At 49.2% G+C, this 12466-nt stretch overlaps 1 protein-coding gene across 5 annotated transcripts in view; it reads left to right on the top strand.

The window, feature by feature from the left end:
- The window catches only part of TRIM54 (tripartite motif containing 54), a 41531-nt gene extending 29153 nt beyond the window's left edge, over positions 1-12378 (top strand). For 4 of the 5 annotated variants that reach the window (XM_078349664.1, XM_078349666.1, XM_078349665.1 and 1 more), the window contains 8 exons: positions 5234-5406; positions 5881-6052; positions 10354-10449; positions 10991-11224; positions 11486-11508; positions 11621-11745; positions 11865-11957; positions 12245-12378. In XM_078349664.1, coding sequence (XP_078205790.1) covers positions 5234-5406; positions 5881-6052; positions 10354-10449; positions 10991-11224; positions 11486-11508; positions 11621-11745; positions 11865-11956 — 915 coding nt within the window. In that variant the 3' untranslated portion in view covers position 11957; positions 12245-12378. The remainder of the gene's footprint in view (positions 1-5233; positions 5407-5880; positions 6053-10353; positions 10450-10990; positions 11225-11485; positions 11509-11620; positions 11746-11864; positions 11958-12244) is intronic. The other variant, XM_078349663.1, reaches the window with a different exon arrangement.
- The last annotated feature ends 88 nt before the right edge of the window (positions 12379-12466 follow it).

Below are 12466 nucleotides of genomic sequence, written 5' to 3'. Positions count from 1 at the left end.
CCCAGCACAGTGGCTCATGCCTATAATCGCAGCACTTTGGGAGGCCAAGGCAGATCGATCACAAGGTCAGGAGATCAAGACCATCCTGGCCAACATAATGAAACCCCATCACTACTAAAAATACAAAAGTTAGCTAGGCATGGTAGCGCACGCTTGCAGTGAGCTGAGATCGCGCCACTGCACTCCAGCCTGGCAACAGAGCAAGACTCTGTCTCAGAAAAAAAAAAAAAATGAGGTACAGTAGTGAGTCTGAGAACTGCTGTAATTTAGAATTAGTGATAAGCATACATTATTTTTTTAAATGTTAGCAACAACTGTAATGTGATATGAAAACAGCTGTGATTTCTGTTGGTGAGGAAGTCACAGGGGCAGCTAAAACTACTGTGGTTTTATGCTACTTCCCCTATGTTGTGCTTTGGTAAATGCTTCTGTTAAAAAGCAGGGATGTGGCCAGGTGCGGTGGCTCACGCCTGTAATCCCAACACTTTGGGAGGCCGAGGCGGGTGGATCACGAGGTCAAGAGATTGAGACCATCCTGGTCAACGTGGTGAAACCCCATCTCTACTAAAAATACAAAAAATTAGCTGGGCATGGTGGCACGTGCCTGTAGTCCCAGCTACTCAGGAGGCTGAGGCAGGAGAATTTCCTGAACCCAGGAGGTGGAGGTTTCGGTGAGCTGAGATCGCACCATTGCACTCCAGACTGGGTAACAAGAGCAAAACTCCGTCTCAAAAAAAGTAAAATAAAATAAAAATATTCTTCTGATCATGGTTTTGAAAAAGAAAAATAAATATATAAAAATAAGATAAATAAAAACACATAAAAATCCTATTTTCCTTTCTCCTCCTCCCTCTTCTTCCCCACCTTCCTCCACTCCCTCCCTTCCCTTCCAAAAAAAAACACACACACACACATAAAAATCATGAACATCCATCCCATACCACCTCCAGTCTTCATGCTTGTCATCAATATTTTTTTTTTAGATGGAGTCTTGTTCTGCCACCAGGCTGTAGTGTAGTAGCATGATCTCTGCTCACTGACATCTCTGCCTCCCAGGTTCAAGCAATTCTCCTGCCTCGGCCTCCTGAGTAGCTGGGACTACAGGTGTGCACCACCACACCCAGCTATCCATCTCTGGAACTTTATCACCACCTCAAACTGAAACCCCACACCCCTAAAACAATAACTCCTTATTCCCCCGCCTTTCAGCAACTGGCAACCACCATCCATCCTATGCCAGGTACCTAATTTAAGAGGAATTATACAATATTTGTCCTTTCGTGTCTGGCTTATTTTGCTTAGCATAATGTCTTCAAGGTTTATTCATGTTACAGGCTGCAGTCCTGATTACTTTTAGCTGATAATTTCTGTTGCAATCTATCTGACTTTTATCAGCATCATCCATTCTACTGTGTCAAATGTGGATTTTTTTCTTTTTCTTTTTTTTTTTCCTTTTAAGACAGGGTTTCACCACCATGTTGGTCAGGCTGGTCTTGAACTCCTGACCTCAGGTGATCCACCTGCCTTGGCCTCCAAAGTGCTTGGATTACAGGTGTGAGCCACTGCGCCCGGCCTAGATTTTTTTTTCTGTGTTGATATTTACTTGATTTTTTTTTTTTTTTTTTTTTGATACAGAATCTTGCACTGCCACCTGGGCTGGAGTGCAGTGGTGTGATCTTGGCTCACTGCAACCTCCACTTCCTGGGTTCAAGTGATTCTCATGCCTCAGCCTCCTGAGTAGCTGAGATTATAGGTGCCCGCCACCATGCCCAGCTAATTTTTTGTATTTTTAGTAAAGACGAGGTTTCATCATTTTGGCCAGGCTGGTCTCGAACTCCTGACTTCATGATTCGCCCGCCTCGGCCTCCCAAAGTGTTGGGATTACAGGTGTGAGCCACCGCACCCAGCCTGATAGTTACTTGATTTCTTCCCTTAATTCTGCCAGCTCTCTTTTCTTCTCCAGTTTTGATCACTTATATCTCTTTGTTTCTGTTACTCCTTTAAAAATGTTAGATCAAAATGGCATTGATTCTTGGAGCATTTCTTCTTCCAAATGGTGTTTATCTGTCCCTTGCTTGTCAAGCCTTCTTTTTTCTTTTCTTTTTGTATTATCTTGGTTTGCATCTTTTTGGATTTTGTCTGCTTATCACTCCTCTTCTATCAGGGTAGTTTTATCTGGGGCTGAAGGTGAATTGTTGACTCAACCCACTGTGTTTATCTTGGCCTTCTTTCACTATTCTCTTCAGCATAAGCTGCCTGGTTGGATGTTGTTGTTAGTTTGCAATCTCTGTTTAGTCCTTTGCCTTCTTTGGTGAATAGAGGGGTATGACCTGAGTTGAGTGTCTTCATTTGGTTATGTCTCAGAATATTTTTCAGGCAGAATCGGGTGACGTATGTACCGTAGAGGCACGCACAGGTCCAAGGGAGGAGGTCTCCCCTGAGATTTGGGCTATTTCCTCTCCATTTCACAGACAACCAGGTCATTTTGGTTGAAAGCAGGGCCCTTATAGAGCTCCATGGCACACAGGGTTTTAATTTGATGAGTCATCTTTTGTTTATCTTTGCTTAAATAGCTTTAGTCCACAGTTGCATAGTTGATTTCCAGGCTGTAGTTTCTTTTCTCTGTGAAGGTTTGAGGTTTGTTCCTTCATTACCCTTTTGCTTAAAAAGAATAAAACTGCCTTTGCCCGAGACTCAGATAAGTAAATATTAGCTCTAAGAGGTTTTTTTTGTTGTTGTTTTATTTGTTTGTTTTGTTTTTGAGACGGTCTCACTCTGTCACCCATGCTGTAGTGCAGTGGCATGATCACAGTTCACTGCAGCCTTGACTTTCTGGGCTCAAGTCATCCTCCTACCTCAGCCTCCCAAGTACCTGGGACTAAAGGCATGAGCCAGCTGACAAATTTTTTCTATTTTTTGTAGAGACAAGGTTTCACTGTATTGCCCAGGCTGGTCTTGAACTTCTGAACTCTGAACTCAAGTCATCCTTCACTTCCCAAAGTGCTAGGTTTACAAGCGTGAGCCACCATGCACAGCCTGGCCTAAGTTTTGTTCCTTTTTTTTTTTTTTTTTTTTTTGAGATGGAGTCTCACTCTATCACCCAGGGCTGGAGTGCAGTGATGCGATCTCTGCTCACTGCAACCTCTGCCTCCCTAGTAGCTGGGATTAGAGACGACTGCCACCATGTCCAGCTAATTTTTGTATTTTTAGTAGAGACGGGGTTTCACCATCTTGATGAGGCTGGTCTCAATCTCTTGACCTTGTGATCCACCTGCCTTGGCCTCCTAAAGTGCTGGGATTACAGGTGTGTGTTTGTTTTTTGGAGATGGAGTCTCTCTCTGTTGCCCAGGCTGGAGTGCAGTGGCACTGTCTCAGCTCACTCCAGCCTCCATCTCCTGGTTTCAAGCAATTCTCCTGCCTCAGCCTCAAGAGTAGCTGGGGCTACAGGTATGTGCCACCATGCCCAGCTAATTTTTTTATTTTTAGTAGAGATGAGTTATTGCTATGTTGCCCAGGCTGGTCTCAAACTCCTGAGCTTAAGTGATATGCCCACCTCAGCCTCCCAGTGTTGGAATTACAGGCTTGAGCCACCACACCCAGCCCTTTATACCATGTGTCTTGTTAAAACTCAGGGCCCGGCCAGGTGTGGTGGCTCAAGCCTGTAATCCCAGCACTTTGGGAGGCTGAGGCAGGAGAATCGCTTGAACCTGGGAGGTGGAGGTTGCAGTGAGCTGAGATAGTGCCACCGCACTCCAGCCTGGGTGACAGTGTGAGACACTGTCTCAAAAAACAAACAAACAAACAAACAAAACTCAGGGCCCTTACAATTAAAGAAGAAAAGATGGTGAACATCAGGGAACAATAAGCAGTCTCTGCATCTCCCCACTCATAGATTCTCTTCTCTGTAGGCCAGCCCCTTGTCTCTGTTCATAGTTTCTGACCCCTCACATTTTCCAGGGTGGCTGTGATGTCACTTTTGGCCCAGTTCCACAGGCTATTCAGTTCCTAAGCTGGCAGCACACGGTGTAGCCAGCTAAGCCGCTGAGTCTCAAGTCCAAGTTCTTAGGAGACATTTGTTTGGTTCTGCTTGAGTCAGATGATCACCTCCTTAGCTCTGAACCAATCATCTGTGGCAGGGATCTCCCTTCTAGGACAGGATGGAGCAAGTTCTCTAGGAAAGAGATGTAAGTGGGAGGAAGTGACAGGAATCTGTGAAGTCCTCCTTCTGAGCTTACCCCATTACAACACCCATCCTGCTGGATGTAGTTGTCAGGTGCTTGTTCTTAGGGCAGGAATGCATTTTCTTTCTGTCTTTAACTCAGAGCCTAGCAACTACCTGGCACACTCACTATTTGATATAAAATGAGTAATCTAGTTTTATCCTCAGTTTCACAGAGGTTGAATACCTGCCTAAAGTTATATGGTTAAGAGGTTGGGCATGGTAGCTCATGCCTATAATCCCAGCAATTTGGGAGGCTGAGGCGGGAGGTTCACTTGAGGTCAGGGGTTTCAGACCAGCCTGGGCAACATAAGGACATTTCATCTCTACTAAAAATAAAAAAATTAGCTGGGCATGGCGGCACATACCTGTAGTCCCAGCTACTTGGAAGGCTGAGATGGGAGGATTCCTTGAGCCTAGGAGGTCGAGGCTATGGTGAGCAGTGAGCTATGATCCCACCACTGCACTCCAGCCTGGGCATCAGAGAGAGCACAAGAACCCATGACTCCTGACTCCCAGTTCCTGGAGCATTTGTCTAGAATTACTCGGCTAGTTAGTTTGTGAACCCCATTGTTCACACTTGTCTCTGCTTGTACCCCTGCCCAGGACTGCAGAGAGTCTTCCCCAGATATGGCCCAAGAGGGCCCCAGACTGGAAGATACTGGCTGTATCACTCAGAGTCCATTTTCTGCCTCGACCTTATTGCCAAGGCCAATGTCTCCTCATGGCTCCAAGCTGGGCCCCTTTGGAGAGATCCCATCCTGACTAGGCAGTTGGCCAAAGCTGGGCTCTGGATGCAGGGGCACTCTAGGAAGTGGGCTGAGTAATGAGGCAAAGGTGGGAAGCAGGGTCTCCATGGCCATCTACCCCGTGCTGCTCTCAGGTGAATGAGCCACAGAGAAGAGCTGACGTCTACCCCTCGACCATTTTCCTACTCCCGAGCCCCCAAGCCCTTTCACCCTGTCTCCTCCGAGTTCCCTCATGCCTGCTCTGTCACGCCGTCTGCCCCCACAGGCCTCGAATCCTCTGTGGCAGTCCCGGGGTTCCACCACCGTGTCTTCAGGAGGCCGTTTCCGCTGCCCATCCTGCAGGCATGAGGTTGTCCTGGACAGACACGGAGTCTACGGCCTGCAGCGAAACCTGCTAGTGGAGAACATTATCGACATTTACAAGCAGGAGTCATCCAGGTGAGCTGCCAGGGTCTCTTGCCTCTCTAAATGGCAGGGCTTGGGACACAGCTAAGGAACCCATCAGGGTCAGAAGGGAGAGACTGAAACAGTCAACCTGCCTGTTCTGTGTAGAGGTGAGAGGACCGGAGAGCGGGAGGGACTTGCCTCAGGCCTCCCAGAGATGGCAGTCTGATTCCCTGCCCAGTACATTACCCCTACCCTCTCCTCCATCAGCAAGATCCTCACCAGCCCTTCTTGTCCTGTGGGACTTCCCTGCGCCCTGGAATATAGACTATTCTCAGATCCAGGCCTCCTCTGTCTCTTAGCTCCTTCTGTTCCCCAAGTTCAGAGCTCTGTGGAAGTACTTGGCAGGTCAGCCACAGCTCTAGCCTGGGGGGCAGCGGAGGTGGTGGTGGTTGGTGGAGGCTGAAGAGAAGGTGCTCCTGGGGCCTTCATGCTTGAGGTCCCCCTCCCCCGCCCACTCCTCTCTAGGCCGCTACACTCCAAGGCTGAGCAGCACCTCATGTGTGAGGAACATGAAGAGGAGAAGATTAATATCTACTGCCTGAGCTGTGAGGTGCCCACCTGCTCTCTCTGCAAGGTCTTTGGTGCCCACAAGGACTGTGAGGTGGCCCCACTGCCCACCATTTACAAGCGCCAGAAGGTATCAAACAGGAGGGAGCAGATGTGTGGGAGGTGGGGGCTTAGGACAGGGTCTTGGTGTCAGCCTCTTACTCCACTTGGTTTTATTTATTTATTTATTTAGAGATAGGAGCTCACTCTGTTGCCCAGGCTGGAGGGCAGTGGCACACACATGACTTACTGCAGCCTTGATCTCCTGGACTCGAGCGATCCTCCCATCTTAGCTTCCCAAAACGCCAGTATTACAGGTGTGAGCCACCACACTCAGCCCTATCTATCTATCTATTTATTTATTTTGAGATAGAGTCTCTGTTGCCCAGGCTGGAGTACACTGGAGTGCAGTGGTGCAATCTTAGCTCACTGTAACCTCTGCCTCCGAGGTTCAAGCGATTCTTATGCCTCAGCCTTCCCAGTACCTAGAATTACAGGTGTGTGCCACTATGCCCAACTTTTTAAAAATTTTAAATTTTTTTTAGTAGAGGCAGGGTTTTGCCACCTTGGCCAGGCTGGTCTTGAACTCCTGGCCTCATGTGATCCACCCACATTGGCCTCCCAAAGTGCTGGAATTACAGGCCTGAGCTACCGCGCCCAGCCCCATTTATTTATTTTTTAAAGAGACTGGGGAGGGAGGTCTCACTTTGTTGCCCAGACTGGAATGTAGTGCTGTGATTGTGATTCACTGCAGCAGTCTTGAACTCCTGGGCTCAAATGATCCCTACCACCTCAGTTCCCCAAGTAGCTGGGATTACAGGCGTGTGCCACCATGCCCAGCTAATTTTTTATAGAGACAGGGTCTCAGGCAGGGCACAGTGGCTCACACTTGTAATCCTTTGGGAGGATACTGCTAATAATAACACTTAGTAGTAGTACTAATAATACTTTAGAAGGAAGAGGCAGGGGGATTGTTTGAGCCCAGGAGTTCGAGACCAGCCTGGGCAACAGAGTGAGACCCTTGTCTCTACAAAACATTAGCTTGGCATGTTGGCATGCCTGTAGTCTCAGCTACTCAGGAGGCTGAAGTAGGAGGATCACTTGAGCCCGGGAGGTTGAGGCTACAGTGAGCCATGATTGTGCCACTGCGCTCCAGCCTGGGTGATAGAGTGAGACCCTGTCTCAAAAACAAAAATAAAATATTAAAAAGAGACAAGATCTCACTGTGTTGCCCAGGCTTGTTTTGAATTCCTGGGCTCAAGGTATCCTCCTGCCTCTGTTAGAGGAAAGAGGTCTTGATCCAGACCCCAAGACAGGATTCTTGGATCTTGCAAAAGAAAGAATTTAGGGCTAGTCCATAGAGTAAGGTGAAAGCAAGTTTATTAGGAAAGTAAAGGAATAAGAGAATGACCACTCTGTAGACAGAGCAGCCCCTTGGGCTGCTGCTTGCCTTTTTTTGTTGTTTGTTTGTTTTTGTTTTTTTAAGACAGAGTTTTGCTCTTGTGGCCCAGAGTGCAATGTTACAATCTTGGCTCACTGCAACCTTTGCCTTCTGGGTTCAAGCGATTCTCCTGTCTCCTCTCAAGTAGCTGGGATTACGGGCATCCGCCACCACACCCAGCTAAATTTTGTATTTTTAGTAGAGATGGGGTTTCACTATGTTGGCCAGGCTGGTCTCAAACTCCTGAATTCAGGTGATCCACTCACCTCAGCCTCCCAAAGTGCTGGGATTACAGGCATGAGCTACCGCACCCAGCCTCGTTGCCCATTTTACGGTTATTTCTTGCTTATATGCTAAACAAGGGGTGAATTATTCGTGTCTCCCCTTTTTAGACCATAGAGGGTCTAAAGTCAAGCAGATTAAGCCGGGAACAGTGGCTCACACCTGTAATCCTAGCACTTCGGGAAGCCAAGGTGGGCAGATCACCTGAGGTCAGGAGTTCTAGACCAGCCTGGCCAACATGGTGAAACTCCGTCTCTACTAAAAATACAAAAGTAGCCGGGCATGGTGATGGGCACCTGTAATCCCAGCTACTCAGGAGGCTGAGACAGGAGAATCACCTGAACCTGGAAGGCAGAGGTTGCAGCGAGCCAAGATCCCGCCATTGCACTCCAGCCTGAGCAGAAAGACTGAAACTCCGTCTCTAAAATAAAATAAAAGTCAAGCTGATTGGGGTGAAAGTCCCAACTCTGTGTTTGACTCCGTATGTGACCTGGATATGTTACTTGACTTTTTCAGCCCTCGCTTTCCTCATGTGTAAAATGAGGATGAAAATGCCTGCTTCTGGAAGTAGCTGTGAGGGTAAAATTAGATGATCAATGAAAACAGAGACTTCAGTATGGTGGGGGAGATACTTGCAGGGTCCTATCACTATCACACAACTAGATTCTGCATAAAACAGAATTTTCAAATTCAATTGCGAGCACATAGAAGCAGAGGCAGTCAGTGGCGGTGGGAAGGGGCAAGGAGAAAAGACTGAGTGGCAAGCACAGAAAAGGCAGCATTTCCAAGAGGACCATTGCTGGCAGTGTCACTGAGCTAGAGAAACCAGATGATTTCTCCAAACCCCTGAAAGGAGGGGACCTGCCTCTAAGATTCCCAAGACCCTAAGTGAAACGGATCCCAGGAGCAAAAGCAGTAAATTGTGCCACCTGGCTTTCATCAGAGGCAAATGCAAATTCTGCCTGGAAGAAAATATGCTCAGTTTAGGCCCTTAGGGTTTCCTTAGATTAATATCAACAAAATATTGGCTCACAATTGAAGGTGCACAGAGAAACGTACTCCATGAGTGAAATCAGCAGAAACAAAAATTACAGATTTAGGACCTCCCCCATCCCTGCTAGGGAACTGAGATATTGGAATTATGAAAGAATTGGAAATCATGAATCAAATGCTTTTTTTAAAAAAAAAGGTGAAAAAAATTTAAAAACCAAACAATAATAGAATATCAAAAAACAACCGTGTAGCCATGTGGTGGCTCACACTGGTGATCCTGACACTTTGGGAGGCTGAGGTAGGAGGATCACTTGAGCCCAGGAGTTTGAGACCAGCCTGGGCAACATATTGAAACCTGTCTACAAGAAAATATAAAAAATTATCTGGACATAGTGGCATGTGCCTGTAGTCCCAGCTACCTGGGAGACCGCAGTGGGAGGATCACCTGAGACCGGGAGTTTGAGGCTGCAGTGAGCTGAGATCAAGCCACTGCACTCCAGCCTGGGTGACAGCGTGAGACCCTGTTTCAAAAAATATATATAAATAAATAAAATAAATCATTCAACAGATGGCTGGGCATGGTGCCTGGAACCTGTAAAACCCAGTGACTAGGGAGGCTGAGGCAGGAGGATACGGCCAGGAGTTCAAGACCAGCCTGGGCAATATAGTGAGACCACCATCTCTATAAAGTTTATTGTTTTAATTAGTTGGGAGTGGTGGCATGTGCCTGTAGTCTCACCTACTCAGGAGGCTAAGTTGAGAGGATCACCTGAGGGCAGAAGTTTGAGGATGCAGTGAACAACAATCATACCATTGCCCTCCAGCCTGAGTGACAGAGTGAGACTGTCTCTTAAAAAAAAATCAGGCCAGGCGCGGTGGCTCATGCCTGTAATTCCAGCACTTTGGGAAGCCAAGGGGAGCAGATCACCTGAGGTCAGGAGTTCAAGAACAGCCTGACCAACATGGAGAAACCCCATCTCTACTAAAAATACAAAATTAGCCAGGCATGGTGGCACATGCCTGTAATCCCAGCTACTTGGGAGGCTGAGGCAGTAGAATCGCTTGAACCCAGGAGGCAGAGTTTGCAGTGAACCGAGATCACACCATTGCACTCCAGCCTGGGCAACAAGAGCAAACTCCGTCTCAAAAAAAAAAAAAAAAGAAACAGATGAATTAAATGACCGCTTTGTCTGAAAACAGAACTAGTGAACAGCATGAGGGGACTGAAAAAAAAAACAAAACAAAACAGAATGTGTATCTCTGGGAGAGGAGAGGGTTGAGCGTGAGAATCAGATTTCCAGAATGAGAAGATAAAGAGAACAGAGAAGAGGCAATATTATGCAAATGGATAATCATCAAGAATTTCTTGCATCAGAATTGATGCAAGAAACGAATCTTCAGATAAAGCATCTAGCCCTGTGCCTGGCATCTGGTGGATGGAGACTGTCTGTTCCTTCCCACTTAGTGGTGGAGGGCTTCTTCTCTCCACCTCCTTCTAGAATCCCTAGAATGTGCTTCTGTACCTCCTGATAGTTCAAGTCTTCTAGAGGGCTGTAGATGCCCTCATGGTGGGTGGGGTGAAGGGGACAGCCCTCTTCTAGGCAACCCTGGCTGGGGTGAGGGGTGTAGCTCTAGACCAGGTCCCAGTTCTAAGTGCTGACCTGTTTGTGTGTCAGAGTGAGCTCAGCGATGGCATTGCGATGCTGGTGGCAGGCAATGACCGGGTGCAAGCAGTGATCACACAGATGGAGGAAGTGTGCCAGACCATCGAGGTGAGCCTGGGCTAGAGGGAGGGGGGAACAGCAACTGGCGGGTCTGCGGACCCCGGGCTTCCTTCCAGAAGAATTGCTGTGGCCAAACTGGTCTGAAAGTTTCTGGGGTCCTGAAAGTGGTGGGATGGGCTTTAGCCAGGCTGCTGGGTATGCATTCCAGCTTTGCCTCGAAACTTTAATCCAGTTATTTAACTTCTCTGTGCTTTGGTTTTGTTTAACCTCATAAAACAGTGATGATGATAATGGTACACCAGCTACCTCATGGGTTCTTTTTAAGAATTAAATGGAATAACGCAAGTAAAAACCAGGGCTAGGGATATAGACAGCACTCATTGAAGCTACTTTAAAACATTGTGTTTTTATTATAGAAGAGATCTGGGCTGGATTCTGGCTCAGCCACTAGCAGTGGCACTGTGGACGGGTCACTTTCTGTCTTGGTTCTCTGAGCTCCATCAAGTGGGGAGCAGGCCCAGTACCCTGGGATTTCCCAGCCACCGGGTCTCAGCCACGCCTTCCCTGGTCCTTGCTCCCCATCTTTCAGGACAATAGCCGGAGGCAGAAGCAGTTGTTAAACCAGAAGTTCGAGAGCCTGTGTGCAGTGTTGGAGGAGCGCAAGGGCGAGCTGCTGCAGGCACTGGCCCGGGAGCAAGAGGAGAAGCTGCAGCGTGTTCGTGGCCTCATCCGTCAGTACGGAGATCACCTGGAGGCCTCCTCTAAGCTGGTGGAGTCTGCCATACAGTCCATGGAAGAGCCACAGATGGCGCTCTACCTCCAGGTGGGCTCTAGGGGAGGGTGGCAGTGCTGCAGAGTGGCTGGAGTCGGGGCCTTGGCACCTGGACATCCAGGTTCAAGTCTTGTCTCTTGGACCTGCCTTGCCCCTACCACCTTGGGCAATTCACCCCCTCTGAGTTCATTTTCTCCTTAATGAAATGGGATGTACCTTCCCACCTACCCTGCAGGACTGTGGTGAGAAAGAAATGGGACTTAGCCCAGGTTGGCCCAGTGCTTACTCTCACCCTCCTTTTCTCCCCTGCAGCAGGCCAAGGAGCTGATCAATAAGTGAGTAGGCACAGCGGGAAGGGAAAGGAGGGGGCTGCGCTGCTCCACTGGCTGGGGGAGGGGCTTGAGGGTGCTGGGGCATTGCCAGTTGAGCCCAGTGTGGTTGCTGCAGGGTCGGGGCTATGTCGAAGGTGGAACTGGCAGGGCGGCCAGAGCCAGGCTATGAGAGCATGGAGCCATTCACCGTGAGCGTAGAGCACGTGGCCGAAATGCTGCGGACCATCGACTTCCAGCCGGGTGAGGGAGATGGCCAAGGGCCACCGGGACTGGGGTTCCGACCCTCCATGTGGGGGCAAGGCGGGCAAAATGGCAGGAAAGGCAGGGACTCCACCTCACCAGGCCTTCCTTGGGCCCAGGCACTTCCGGAGAGGAAGAAGATGAGGAAGTGGCCCTGGACGGAGACGAGGGCACTGCGGGGCCGGAGGAAGGGCGGCCGGATGGGCCTTAAGGTGAGTGTCCTGAGGGACTTGAAATGGGGCCTGGCTGGTGCACTCATGTCCCCTCCCCCGGTTACTGTCCCCCAATCCTCGGTACCACCCTACCCCGGAGCCACAAAGGTGCATCCCCCAGGGCGGAAAAGCACACTTCCTCCACCCCCACCGTACCTCCGGGTTACTGGGAGGGCAAGCAGAGTTGGCTGAGTAGAGGAGAAACCCACGTGGCGGGCGACCGAGTGAGCTGGGCTCGAGCTGCCTCGCGCCTTCTCAGCACCTGCTCACTAAGCCTTCTTTCCCAGGCACAGGTCTGCGCCGACCCGACTCTGGTCAAGAGCCTGCGCTAGGGTCGGGGAGGATCTGCGCAGAGACCGCAGAGTAGCCCAGCTCGGCGCCCGCCCCGGGAGGATCTTAATAAAGAACTCGAGCTCCCAGACCCGTATCTCCTTTCGCTGCCCAATCCCTCAGCTTCGGCTTTGGAGGCGACCCGCCACCATTCTGCCCTTCCTGGAACCTGAGACCGT

This window comes from Callithrix jacchus, chromosome 14 (assembly GCF_049354715.1).
Source record: "Callithrix jacchus isolate 240 chromosome 14, calJac240_pri, whole genome shotgun sequence".
Taxonomy (NCBI): domain Eukaryota; kingdom Metazoa; phylum Chordata; class Mammalia; order Primates; family Cebidae; genus Callithrix; species Callithrix jacchus.
This window is presented reverse-complemented; position numbering and strand designations above follow the sequence as displayed.